The sequence below is a fragment of the Parambassis ranga genome, chromosome 24 (assembly GCF_900634625.1).
Source record: "Parambassis ranga chromosome 24, fParRan2.1, whole genome shotgun sequence".
Taxonomy (NCBI): Eukaryota; Metazoa; Chordata; class Actinopteri; family Ambassidae; genus Parambassis; species Parambassis ranga.
In genome coordinates, this window is record NC_041043.1 from 14,929,135 (window position 1) to 14,944,014 (window position 14,880).

The 14,880-nt window shown below is 44.9% G+C and overlaps 1 protein-coding gene across 5 annotated transcripts in view; it reads right to left on the minus strand.

The window, feature by feature from the left end:
* The window catches only part of fynb (FYN proto-oncogene, Src family tyrosine kinase b), a 56,299-nt gene that overhangs the window by 13,435 nt on the left and 27,984 nt on the right, over nt 1-14,880 (minus strand). For all 5 annotated transcript variants that reach the window (XM_028397348.1, XM_028397345.1, XM_028397347.1 and 2 more), the window contains 2 exons: nt 7,439-7,695; nt 3,700-3,796 (listed from right to left, as the gene is read on the minus strand). In XM_028397348.1, coding sequence (XP_028253149.1) covers nt 3,700-3,796; nt 7,439-7,685 — 344 coding nt within the window. In that variant the 5' untranslated portion in view covers nt 7,686-7,695. The remainder of the gene's footprint in view (nt 1-3,699; nt 3,797-7,438; nt 7,696-14,880) is intronic.

Consider the following 14,880-nt stretch of genomic DNA (forward strand, 5'->3'; position numbering starts at 1 on the left):
ACTCACCCAAGTTTAGATTCTGCAGTCCAAGATTTGAGACGCTCTTCAAATACCCATCAGTAACTTTTGAAAGTTGCTGTATTTTTTCTGTTTTCCAGTTTGTCTGTGATGCTAGTGACACATAAATCTTGCCCTTTTCAAAGTGGCGTCTGCAAAATGTTTATGAAGTGAAAAGAGGGCAGAGGAGGATGGAGGAGAGGCTCCTTAAAGACCCTCCGAGACTGGACGCCCACACAGCCATTAGAGTCTTTCTCTGATGTCCTCTGTGCATCTCTGCCTCGCTAACCACCAGCTAACCATCCTTCCTCTGCTGCTGGAACTCTTTCGTCCTTTCAGCCATCCTTTCTTCCTCCATGTTTTCTCTCTCTCTCCTCCTAACACACTGTGAGCCTGTTAAACAGCCATATGTATATTTATTGGGCCCCTCATTAAAGCTTGTGTTTTTGGACTGCTGCTTGACGGAGTGAAAAAGGAAAAAGGAAAAAGTGAGTGAGGGCGTTTTGTGAATTCATATATTGGGTGACCACTGAAACGATCCAGCTCCAGAAGCAATCAATCATAAAGCACTTTCAGCTCGGGTTATTTTGATCCTCATATTTGAAGCATATGGTGCCACCTATCTTCAGCACACATAGGTGACAGATCAAACGCTTCACAGGTACAAATCCATTTAAAAAGAGACACACAGATGCTGTGTGGCGTCATGGACGTGTGTTTTGTTTTAAAGCCTACGACTGCCCTTCATTTCTAAAAAGGTCAGTTTAATGTACTTTCAAGGATCTTTATGTTGCGGAAAGTGATTCTAAGAATCTTTAAGACCATGGAGTGACCACAACCAACAATAATTATACATCTATACAACATGAGAGAGCACGGACATGCAGGAAAAAACAGCTGGTCAGATCAATTTAAAGCAAAACAGGAGAACAAAATTAGTGCTGCTGCACAACATATTTCGCTCCAGTCAAATCTAGAATTCTGAATCTTTGCATCCTAAAACCTGCCTTAAAAAAAGAACACCACCCGTACAAATACCAAATCTGAGCTTTATAGCTGTGTTTGGGTTACTTGCAGCTATGATTGTGTTTTTTAACAGAGGTACAGGAGTTTATGCTGCAGTAGAAAAGCTCAGCTCGGGCTTCAGATGGTCCGACATCTCCAGTAGCATAACTTATGTTTATCAGAAAAATATAAATTATGGTTTTCTCAAATTTAAAGAGGACAACTCATTACTGAAGCGCCTTTGTCCTCTCTTCTTTATCCAGCTGCCTCATGGGACAGCCGGCGGCCGGTGGTTAACCATCATTACCATTGCCTACATATGAATGCCTGAACAGTGTCTCTGTGACACACAGTACCACTCTGTGCTTGTTATCCACACAGCAGCAGGGTGTGTGTGTTTATGTGTGTGAGAGGGATGCTCCAGAGAGACAGGGAGTGGAGAAAGGGGAAGGAGTGAGGAGGCGTTGTTGGTCCTTCGTTAACGTCCGTCTGGGGGACGACATTCCAGGCAGAAACAGGCTTTGAGGTGGAGAAGGGAAAAGATGGAGTCCCAACAATCTGTCTTCTGAGAATACAAAGTATACAGAAGCAGGAGGATGCGGTGTATGTTGTGTCCGTACGTGCATGGAGCCTGAGAGTGACATAAACAGACGGGGCAGGGTGGGTCCCACGTCTGTCCCTCTGCCTCTTTTGTCTAAAGAAACAAGCCCCTAAAAGCAAGAGCCCTCTGCTCCACCACAAAAAAAGACAGAAAATAACAAGAGTAAACAAAGAACCTCCCTCCTGTCTCCAAATCCTCTTTCCCTGTGGTGACTGTTGATGAGAGCATAATTAAAAACAGGACCGTGTTGACTGAGAAGAGTTACACAGGCAGCCATTCACTCTACCACAGCCTGTTTATTCATAGCCTGGAGTTGGAGGAGAACAATGGTAATTTAACTGAATGCTGCAGTCTTGTAGCGTTCTGTAAAAACAGGAGCCGTCTGCTGATTGTGTCTGATGAAGCTTCACAATAACAACAGTATAAACAGCCCGAGCAGAATGCAGCACATTATAAATATTCAGGCATACAGGTCTGAATGTCTCCTGGAGGACGCCATCATGTAACACAGGACAGGACAAGGGACAAACTGGGAACCCTGGCGCACCCGGCATCTTTCCTGCCAGCTGTGACAGGTCGGAGCAGCAGATGAGGGTTTTTGGGTTTTTTTATCCTATTTGTCCAGCAGGGGTCAGTGTGGGAGGCAGTAAGAAACCCAGTGTGTGTTTGAGGCTGTTTGGTTGTGGGTGGACAGAGCGAGGTGGGAGGAAGAAAGGGTGAGAGGATGCAGCTCTTGTCTGCTGAGGAGGAGGAAGAGAGCGAAAGGAGGAGGAGGAGGAGGAGGAGGAGGAGGAAGAGGAGTCCATGCTCTAATGATGGTGTCTTCCTGCTCCTGCTGAGGCCCAGCAGGGACCGAGGTGTGCAGTGGAATGCTAAGACAGGATGCTAAGTGGGTGTGGTGAGGAGGAAGACTGACCTTGCAGGGCCAAAGGCTGAGGTGAAAAAGAAGAAGCTATGTACAATAGACAGCTTGAAAAATTCATCAGGAGACGACTTGCATGGCATCTGCATTAACATTTAATGTCGAAGAGGCTGTATGTGTGCGTGAAAGCACAGTTTGCACAGTGCTGCTGCTAAAACTTGCATTATTTTTTACAACCCAGAAGATCCAGACTGTCCACTATAGGAATAGGTTTGCCTCTTAGCCAGCCTGCAGCCAGGGTGTGTGGAAATATGGAGCTTAAAATCTCAAGTGCACCATGTGCTCCATGAACACTGACAAATAAAAACCCCTAAAACACCAAGACCTGCAAAGGGGCTTGAGCTGCATGTCTGATAAATAAACTCGCCCTAAGGCCAAGGTAAAAACAGGGATGTTTTATACAAGTATTAAATAAAAATATGCGTCCAACAAAGCATCTGCGGTTCTTCTTTATTGAATGGGCCTCTTCCCTTTCATGTTTAAACAAAAGCTGAATAAAAAGATGAAAGTAAAGTATGAGTATTCTTCTGAGGACTTCTTGAGACACTGTATTATTAAAAATGAGACGTATAGATGAAGAGTTGAAGAAGAAAAAAATAGGAAAGAGCGAGGAAGAAAGAAGAAAGAAGGAGGGAAAAAGTGTGACCAGAGGGAGTCAGAAACAACGGTCCTAGTAAACCCGGCTTTCCCTCTGACCAGAGAACAGGGTCAGAGCGCAGTCCCAGCGGCCGGCTGGCCTCCTCATATGTCGCTGCACTGCTGCAGGAACCCAAACAAACAGAAAGGATCACTACAAGAAAACCCGCCGGCGAGCTGATGGTTAAAGAGCAGGCCGATCATGCCTTCTCTCTCTCTCTCTCTCTCACACACACTGGCTGTCGCACAGTTGTGTTGTGCTGACTGGTAGAAAGTCAAGCCAAAACCCGTGTGGGTGTAACCAGGCACTTCCTGTCTGAGTTCAGAGGGAAGTCTTGAAGGAACACCACACTCATCACAGCTGGCTGGAGACCCTGCTCCACCCAGTGTAAAGTAAAAACCTCCCGACTGCCGACCTGCACACTGTAAATCTACAGGACAGCTGTTCCACAAACAAGGCTCATTTTATTCTGTCCCAGATTACCCAGATTGCCCCTCTTCAGTCCAACAGTCTCGATAAGCGGCTACAGTGACTTACGTGCTGTTGATAATCTGGAACCTTTCTCCTTTCCTGAAGCTGAGGTCGTCTTCTGTCCGCGCCTCGTAGTCATAAAGTGCCACAAAGAGGGTGACTCCTGCACAAAAACACACAGTGTCAGCGTTTGGGCAGATTAACGAGAGAAAATGAAGCTTGAAATTACAGATTGGAGTGACATGAGCTGCACCAGCAGCTCCAGGAGTAAACAGGAGCTTTAATCCCTGGAATTCATGTGCTGTAAACCACGAGCGGTGAATTTAAAGAGAAGTTGTACGAAGGAGTGCACGTCTGCAAAAAGTGGCGACAAGGGTGTCCACAAACTTTTGCTCATGGGTACAGCGCCTTTAATATGCATAATACTGGCAGACTAACCTTTTAGCAAGTGCAAAATTCTTTCAACAAAGCCCATCCAGTTACCTTCTCTAATCCCAGCTCCTTCCGTTAATCTGCCCGTTTTAATCCTACTAATTTTACTCTCGTCACAGAAGTAGAAAAGAGCAGTTTTCTCATTTTAATGTCTCCTCTCACAGGATTCTCTCCTCACTTTACTCTCCTGCTTGTAGCAAGTGTGACAGTGTAGTTGAGGCTGATTGTAGGATGTGTGAATGCATCACAGCAGGAGGTCAGCAATACAAACCAGACTGAGGAAACAGACTAAAAAAAAGAAGAAGATAAGCAGGCTGTCGCCGCTTTCCTCTTAAGTCAGTGTGTAAAACTGACCTTTCATGACATGAGTGTTGCCTGAAGCAAGCCCACCACCTCAACCAGGCAGGTGAATTGACAGTAATGGGAATCTGGTCTATCAGAGCAGCCAGAGGTTCTCCGCTGAGCTGTCCACTGACAGAGGCTGAAATCTGGGCTGTCTGACTCCCATCAGACGGGCTAAAGCTCCAGATAAAGACCAGTGGCCTGAAAAAGCTTTTTCAGTTGTTCCAGCTTTGTCTCTCCAGCATTGTCCCCACACAGACGAGACTGGGAGCAGGAGTCGGGGCTGGACTTTGTAAAAAAAAGAGACTGAGGCTGTAAATGTGTTTATTTCTGCTTACAAGTTAGACTTTTTAACATCGTCTATGGAGACTGACTCACTTTTGGAGTCGGCGTCAAGTGACCACTGCAAGTGGAAGTTGCAGTTTTTGACACATGCTTACTGCTTGAGCAGGTTAAAAGCAGTAATTAGTAAAAAGCCACACTGTTGTACAGTTTGGAACCTGAGCAGCAGCATAGAAATAACAGCAAGACACCAACCTGCAGTTCCACAGGTGGCCACTTGAAGCTAGCCACTCATGCTCCACCTGTTTGCCTGTTTGGTGGACGCATTAACAGCTCTACTAACATGGAGGAAGTATATCGCCCTGCAGGATCCCAGCAACTAAAGCTCAAAATACTGCCGTTTCATTTGCTAATTTCTGTAATAAATGGGGTTTATCTTTCAAAGCATCAATTAAAAAAAAAAAGGTCCACGTAAAAACACTTGTTTCCATCCTACCAACAAAAACAGAACCCCGATGAACTGCTGCACCGCTCGAATGTTCCATGAGGTCAGAAAAAAGTGGGTTCTAGGTATAAACCGCTTTATTGATTCATCTCAGAGCTCTGTCTGCTGCTCGCTTAGTTATATAAGGTCACGGAACTAGCTGTGAGTTTCCATTTGGTGGAAATGACATCACCAAAAAAAGATCAACTGATGATCAATACACTGTCTGATGGGGGCTGATGCAGTTTGGGTTCCACTGCAGTGTGACTGAAGGAAAACAAGCTGTGTTAGTTGAAAGGGAAAGGGCGGCTTATGTCCAAATTTTCCCAGCAGGGGAAAATTAAAAAGCTAAAGCCCTCTCTGCTGCTGCTGCTGCTGCTCTGCCACTGCCTGGATTTAGATTATACAGCACAGAAAATAATCCACACTTTGAGGGAGAGGTCTCCTGCTAAATTGAGTGGAAACGCTGAGTTCCTCTGCACAGCAGCCTGGGCTCAGTCAGACATAAAGGATATCCTGAGTAGGAATATTCCCTACCTAAACAATGGGAGCGGCACACAAAGCCCTGCTCTAATGCCAGCCGGACGTTCCTGACAGGGCCGGGCCGGGCTGGGGGTTGGGAGAGGAGCCGCAGCCGTGTGAGGAAGACTGTCAGATATTTTGGGATTATTTAATACCTGATAGTTTGTGTGGATGTGTTGGAGCGTTTAGACAAAACCACACTTTGGTGCAAAATAAATAAATAAATAAAAATAACAAGAAACGACCTTTACACCTCGGGCAGCACTGCACATATTCTCCATCTTCTGTCACACAGTAAGGTCTAATTTCTCAAAGAGGTGCCCTTCAACTTAATTATTTTAAGATGAAAGACATTTCTGATGACTTAGCAGTCCTTTCATTTTTTGACTGTAGTAGTTTCACTCGATTCATCACACTCGTGCACGCCTACAAGCTCGAAGCAGCTCTGCTCTTTGTAAAAAAAAAAACAGAAAGCGCACAATTCACCAGTGTGTAGTGAGGCTACTGTTCTGCACGTGCACATGCACAAACATGGACATATATCCTACATATTGCTGTTCAGCTAAGGTTTATCGCCGTGGTCTGATTTGTCGTTTTTGTACAATAGTGTCCCCAAGATGCAAAGAGAGAGACACAGGCACACGGTGCACCAGCTTCTGAGCGTTTGATGTATGCGGACGTCGAGTAAGGACCTAAACTTTGAGGCAGCGTCATCTCAGGCGCTGCGCTCTGCTCGGATTTCGTGTCTCACTGCTGTGAAGGTTCAATTAGTTTGACAATGTTTGGCTCTGACCTTCCAATTTAGAACTAATAAGATCACAGCTGTCCATGACACAACTGGAGAACAACCTGTGATGGACGGAAAGGTTATTCTGACCAGAGCAATGACACCATGCTGTCCTACTGTAATACCCCGTTCATACTGGGGAAAAAAAATGTGGCTTAAGCAGGATTCAGCCGCATCCAGATCAATCCAGATGTGTTTTGGTGTGTGAACACCTCGAATCCGGCTGTATCCAGTTTGATTTCAATCTGGCTAGATCCACCCACGAGAGGTGGATCTAGCCGGATTGGCTCAAATGTGGCTCAGGTGTGAACGCAAATGTGGCGAGCGAATCCGGCTAGCGAAATGCTACTTCCGGTTCACGGGGCGCGACACGGGACAAAAAACCGCATGACGCATGCGCACACGCGGTCCTACTGCAGCGTGAATGTACTCTGTATATTACGAGGCGCCACCTAGTGGTTTGGAGGACAGCCAACATGCTGGATGAAGCCGGATTGAGTGCGGACACAAGTGTGTGCTAGCCAGATTTGAAAATAGGTCTGAACGCATCCAGCTTAAAGGCTGTCTGGGCTCAATCCTACTCTAGCTGGAATGACTTTCTCCAGTGTGAACGGGGCCTAAGTGCAGCTCCCGGTAAATCCTCCTGTGTTATGCTTTGTGATTAAAATGTGTGCTTTTAATCACCGCATTCATTACGGCTTCTGGCAGCAGATCTAATTATATCTGCAATAGACAAATAGAAGTTTGTACTGTGTTTGATCTGCAGAAAGAAAAAGAACTGAGTTCATAAAACATCAAAAGCCGTCTGACAGGAATGACTGGATTAAAGTGGTGCTGATGTGTTGAAAGATGAATCCTTTATTTAATAAAGACCTCGGTTTAATTATCTTTCATCATTTAGACTTTTATATTTGAGCAGAGAGTGTTTACAGGAGAAAAGCTGGAGGCTGCCTTACCCGTCCCACCACGAGTCCTCAGGGTTCCAGTGTGAGAAGAAGTGCTGACGCCTCCGAACACGGCCATTCCCTGCCCGACCGGGGCGTGGAAGTTGTTGTAGTTGGGGATGGCGGTGACGCCGAAGTTAGGATAGTGCTGCGGCGTTGGGTCGGCTCCATAGCGGTACCCGGCTCCCTGGGAGATGCTGGTTTCACGGTCGTCTGTGAGTTTGGTTGCCTCTTTATCCTTGCATTGCACACAGCCCATTATCTATATTCTGGTGAGGACAAAAGAAGGGAGAGACATTAGGTTTGAATGGATATAAAGAGGACATAATAATTTTCCCTTTTGTTTCACATTCATCCACAGAAATCACTGTGAACTACCTGAAACGCCTCGTTTGAGGTCTATGTCACCTTGTAATGCTATTGCATAATACCCGCCTGGCAGCCACAACACCACCACTCTAAGTGATTGACCAAAAAAAAAACAAAGAGGGACAGCTGATCAATCAGAGCAGACCAGACTCTTGGGGACGTGAGGGACGGCTTAAAGAGACAGAAGCTAAAACTGACCCTTTCAGAGGAATTAAGGTTCAAGTTTAACACCTTGCATGAGACCCCCCCAAAGGGGACGGGGGTCCACATAGGCAGAGAGAGTTGAGAGACCAAAAACTACTTTTGTACTATGGATGGATTTTTTGTGTCCAGTAACAATACTAAAACTTTGAGTATGTGTCGATACCGATATCACTACAATACCATCTATATCCCTCTCTTAAATAAGTATATATATTTGGTTAATCTGGTCAACAAATAAATCATGAAACAAATATAATATAGTGCTAAAGCTGCAGCTAGTTATATTATTGACTTAGTATTATCTGATGTGAAGGATTGCTCTGAATTGCTGGAGAATCCGAGCAATTCAGAGCTTTGTACGCCTCTGTGTGTCAGCCTGTCACCATGGTAACAGCAGAGGAGACCTCAAAAACCACTCCAACTCTGAGAGCCTTAAAAAACGAATTAGAAAATTCTGAATACAAGTTTGATAGAGCAGCATCTAATGAGCGTTTTAAGACTAAACTGGAGTCTGTAGCTTGAAATTTGTAGGAGGAGATACATTTGGCAGATGACCCTCGTTGAAGGGCTCTCTCATAGACTCCCATCATTAAAAATGACACCGAAATTGCTTAATATTTGAAAAACTTTTTGGAAAAAAACACTTGAACTTGACCCGGAATGTCCGGGTTTGATAGTTCAATGGCTGAAATCGGTCAATGCGTGCTGAAGATACATAGAAGAAGAAGAAGAAGAAGACGACGACGGCGGCGGCGGCGGCAACGTGCAGAGGGGACGCCAACTGTCTGCTGTGACGCGGTGCAGAAGCTGCAGCACAGTCTTTTCTTATGCATGCATGTCAAACCCTGTGACTGTGAGTGTTACAGTTGTCTTAGCAGGTTTGGGTCTTAGCAGGACACAGAGGGAGAGAGAACCCTGCAGCACATGTGTCGATGTTGGCGAGCGTTCGGCCTCTGGTGGATGGATTGGATCAGACAGGAAATACTTTCACTTCTCGATGTCCGATTCAGTATCTGATACTGAGAACTGGATCAATGCATCTTTTTTTTTGTACTATGGCTGTAAACATGTTTATATTTGCTATAAGGATTCAACATTTCAACATGGAGGTGGCTGGGGGACAGCTGAATCTATCAGGACTGTGATAGCATCAGTAAGAGCAGAGACGCCCAGACATCCTTCGTCCAGCTCCTCCTGCGGGATCCCCAGCCCTTTTCCAAATGGGTTTCTAAAGGCCTCTGTCCACATCTTGATGTCTGTCCCAAACAAAGTGCCTGAAACACACCTGAACTAGCTCCTCTCAATGTGCTGGAGCAACAACCCTACCTTCCGATTTCCTGCCGAATGTGCAGGTAAAACATAAAGTAGGGATGCACAACACTATCGATATGTGATGATGAGGAAGAAAGAATAACAGGCGATATGAGAAACAATCCAGGCAATAAACACAGTTCTTATCAAGGTCTTGTCAGTTTACATCCCTGCACTGATTAGCACTCTGCTCTGTGAGGCAGGGACCTCTTCAACAGATGACTCACACAAACAGTGTGTCTCCGTCATGGTCAGAAGAAGAAAAACAAGCAACAACCACCTGTCTTCCACATGTTCAGAGTTCAACGTCACTCAGCTGAAAAAAAGTCATATAAAAGAAGGAATCCCCAACATTTAAGCAGCAGGACAATGTAGTGTCCTTACCTTACCTTTGATTAAATGTCATCTAATTGTTTCTCTGCGCACTATAACAAACTATAAAAATAGCTGTGCTGGAATGACACATCCGACTCAGCCAGCAACAAATCCAGGCTCTCCTTGGCAGACAAAGTGCCTGTCTGGCCTTCAGCTCCAGTCTCACTGTGAATATATATTTCACTTCTGTCTCTCCCCTGCTTTTCATCTGTCTTCAGTCTCATCTGTCTTCTGATGGTGATGATAGGAAGGAACCTCTGCCTTCTACCGACTGACAGACAAACAACGCACACGCTGAACTATAGATAGAGATAATCACATGCGGAACTGATGATAAGAGGCTGAAACAAGGCACCGTATCAGTCTACAAGTCATTTTAGTCATGAAAATGAAATGGCTGTCGTCAGTTAAAGCTGCACCATATGATTGGCGAAATGTCAATATTGGCAGATATGACAAATTCTCGCTGTGTGTGGATCATGGACAGAGCTTCCGTGACGTCACCCGTTTGTTTCTGAAGAGCCGTTTTGAGGCTCGGTGGGAGGCTCCAGGACGCTCTGACCGCCACCATGTTGGCAGCATCACGTCCGCCAAAACTCCAAATATGGACAAAGAGGGGGAGCACGAGCGATCGTGGAAGCAGGAAACTCGCACTGTGATACGGCAACCGTCTGTCGCTCAAGCGGCAACGCCCATAATTATGCGTAATTTTAAGTCCGAATATAATTAAACGTTTGTACCAGGCTTACTGTAAACATGTTCATTTCTGCTGTGAAGTCGGCCATTTCAACATGGGAGTCTATGGGAAATGACTCGCTTTTGGAGCCAGCCCCTAGTGGCTGCAGCGTGAACTACAAGTTTTGACACTTCCACATGGGCTTCAAGTCTGAGCCCCGAACGTTGCCGCTTAGTGTGGATGCATCAGAAATGAGTGTGATAAAAGTGTCATGCAGTGTGGAGGTCTACCAGAGTTACTATCTGCTTGCATTGGGAGTCTTTCAGCACTACAGGTTTAATTTACTACAGATAAGATCGGATGTTCCTGGATTAGATATTAAAAAATATGCAAATATATTGGCATTGATGAATGAGCAGATAAGATAAGATAAAACTTTATTAATCCCAGAGGAAACTCTTTTGCAGGTTACACATTAAAATAGAAGCGTATAAATATAAAAAGTCCAAAATCAAAAGTACACAGTGAGCGGTAAGCAGCTGTAATAATAGACCCGTGGAGAGTAAGACCATTATCTGTTCCTCCAGCATATGTGAATTGACTGGCAGCCATAGTATTGATTTTTTTTTTTTCATGTGCCTATAGCTGCAGAGAGACCACCACATGTCTTTGACCTTCCAGTTTTGTCTTGATACAACTTTCTGTGCTGGGATTTCAGTGTCAGATGTAACCCTGGTTCAGTCTCTTTGTTGATGTCAGTGCAGCCACTCTGAGAAATCCTCTTGTCTACCAATTAGAAGAGCAGCTCTGCACGGACTGGCACACCGTGACCGCTCTCTCTTCTCACATAATTACAGACTGATCCCTCAGATGGCAGCCCAGAGGCCGAAATGCCCGTCAGCACAAACAGGGGTTGTCACAGGAAGTGGGTGGTGTTGAAAAGAGAGAGAGAGAGAGAGAGAGAGAGAGAGAGAGAGAGAAATCTCACCATATTATTTGTGTTTAAACAAGATAACCAAGCAGAATGCTCTCTGTTGTGTCATTTTTGATGTTTGCTTTATATGATTCTGACGTGAAGATGTGAGGAAAATAACACACACTGCATAGTGTAGACACAAAAAGCCTCAGCAGGAGGACATCCTGACCTTTTTTTGCTCTTTGATAATCAACGTGGTTCGACCATGTCAAAGGCATGAAACCTGCAGGCGGCAGGGGATGGAGTGCTCACAGAGGTACAGTGGCACACGCCACCACCACTCTGTCAGCGGATGCTGTAATCATGTGTGACAGGACGGGAGGAAAGGCGGAGGCGGAGGAGGAGGAGGAGGAGGAGGAGGAAGCAACAGCAGCAATTCTTCTTGATGCAAAAACTGCAGAGCATCTCTAATCGTGTGTGCTCACAGCAGAAGCCGACACCGACTGCGACCACAGACTGCTCTGCAGAGTGAGTCTTTACATAACCTTTGACTGGCTGAAACAGCTTTAATAAGAGGGGGAACATATGTATTGATCCCTCTGAGCCGGATGGAGAGCTGTTCCTGCGTTAAATGATAATCTTTGGAGGAAGGATCTAATCTGTGCTCAGCTCAGAGATGTAGCTTAGCATTACAGCCGGCAGATCAAAAGAGCTGACGGGGGGGGGGAAAAAAACACACACACATTTACTATATGTCCAAATGTCAACATATCCACGAGTGTCTCCACACTGCAAAGCACTGTGGAGGCACTGCTGTCACTCAGTGTGACATTTCACATCAAGCAGTCAGTAATAACTGTATCTGCTGCTGGTATTCTCTGTGGAGACAGATGCAGCCTCAGGAGCCAAAAATCCTCCAACTAGGGAGGTTACTTCCAAAACTTAGATATGATTTTTCACTACAGGGCCCAATGTGGGGAAATGACACGTCATGCTAACTTTGAATCTATCGTATTTTTTTGGGTTAGTGATGTGACTGGATATATTCGGCATCAATCATTTTATTCATGCTCAACAATTCACCAGCTGTTTGGCCACCGGCTGATGAGAACCATCCAATTATACTCGTGCAGGTGTGAGCAGTGTCGAGTTGCCAGACATCTGACGGCAGCCTCGACATTTTTGATACTCTGTGCATCCCATGGGGACAAAATAAAAAGAAAAATACAAGCCTCCGAAATGCCTTTATTTGTCATTTATTATCTCTGTATGCTTCCAAACTACAAACCTAATTCACTCCTGTCATGTTTTCAGTCACTGTGGGCTCATTTTTCACTGCAATATAAAGTCCTCCGCGTCTTCATGGCTGGAAGTAGAGACAGCCCAGACAGCTTTATGCAGTACAACACATTTATAGACATAAATCTTAAAATTCTCAATAATTTTGAATTAATGCGCACAGATGTTCCAAATCTCTCCACAATTTACAGACTGCCTGTCACACAGACGTCACACATGGCTTCTAGCTGCACTGAGGACCTCAGAATCTGTTTGTTTTTTAACAATATATTAGTGTAAATGATATAAAACCTGAAGATTCCAGTTCTGGTTAGATGGATAATTAATTAGTGATCTTTAATTTGCCACAACAATCCCAAAAAAATCCACTTTCATTAGTGAAATTATTCTTTTTTTCTACCCACTCTAATCAATTGGAACGACCATTGAAGGATCAGATTGGCGGCTCCACGCTGCTGCACACAGACTGTGACAGTCGTAAGCCCTGTTTGTGGGACTCCTCCCTCCACTCTGCAGGCCCAGTAAGGGCCAGGCTCATCACTGACTGCTCTCTTTGAACTGAAGGCTCTTTCATCTCTTTATTTTCTTACTTCCTTCCCTTCTTTTCATGCAGCCCTCTCTGCTGATTAATTATTCCTCCTTCGCAGAAAAAGCCGCCACCTGCTTGCCGTAGGGGCTGTTTTTCTGTTTACTCCCCCGGTTTCTCTCCTCATCCCAGAGGGCTGCAGAAAAAAAACCAAGAACCAAGAACACTACAGACACCATTGCCTGTAGAATTTATACATGTGTGCTACGTGGATTTTTCTTCTTTTGTCAGAATAAAACCTTGACGAGGCACTTTGTCCTCTCGGGATTAATATCTGACTGAGCCCCTCCTCCCATGTTTCATCCACTTTCAACATAAAATCAATAAACTCTCGTCTAAAATCCAATTACAGAGCAGGACGTGACCAGTAGTGGAGTTGGATCTATAATTAGTTCACGCAAAAAGGCTATTCATGTAACACCGGATGGACAAATTCATTAGGTCCTTTAATTGGAGACAAAGACTTAAAGCATCTTAAGATGTAAAGAGGAGTTAATGGGATGGAAATTGATTAAGTCAATGTGGAATAAGATGCTGTCCACCTGGGCTTTATGTGAAAGATAAAGGGGCAGTGAGAGCTTTGACCAGAGGACCACAGGTGATTAATTTATAGGGCGGTGCTGCAGACCTGAAGGTGTGTCGTGTGCTTTTGGGGGCAGCTATCAAGGGAGGTGCTCCCAGGCTGTGTTTATATTTGATGGGGTGGAGCTCATTAAAAGCGAGGAGAGGAGAAAGAGGGCTCTCAGTGGTTGAAGCCATTTTTCCACCCTTTGGTCACTGGCTTGGTCTGGAAGGAAACAGGTTCATGAGAGGAGACAGAAAGAGCCACATTACACTGAGAGCCTCATAGATATGGGTGTTTTAGGGCTGATACTGATTTTTGGGGTAAAATACACCAATATTTATACACAAACTACAGCTGACTACAAGATCAGAGGATATTGACCATAGATGTAAGTTGATATATCTGTGACTGGCCAATAATATCAGGCGTATCATTGCACTGATACTGGCCTCAAATGGTAAAAATATGGTATCGGAAGTCAATGTGTTTGGAATTGACAACTGAGAGCCTCCAGGGATAAAAAAAAAAAAATCAAAGCTCATGTGGAAGAGTCAAATCTGCAATTCTCCGTATGCCCTCTGGGGGCTTGTACCAACAGTGAGTCAATCCCTATAGACATGTTCATTCAGAAACCTATGGGTGGCGTCCATGTTTAAGGCTGTAAACAGAGGGGCAGCTTGGGATAAAGTTCTTTTTTAGAACCTATGCACCTCCAAAGCTGAACCTTTAATATTGTTTTGCTGATGCTCAAAGGTGATTCATCTCATATCACGGCCATATCATCAAAGCACCCTTCAATAAGCTATTATAAAAATCATCAGCATGAGCTGCTGTGTGTTCGTACATGGTGACGTACAAACGTAGCCCACTGCAAGCCTAATTTGCATATGCATGCTACTGACGGATCGTTAAACTGTTTCGACAATGCTGACCTTTAAGGGAACACAGACAGAAGAGGACAGGGCAGAATGGGGCATTATGACAGCTACCCACAAACACTCAGGGTGTCACAACACAAAGCTCCCGACCACACCTAGTTCTACAACCCCGTGTCAGACAAACCTGCCGTTTCTCACCCCTGCTATAGTACAACAACCAACGCATAGCAAGATAACTTCCTCTTGCTGAGCTGCACGGCACACATAAAAATAGA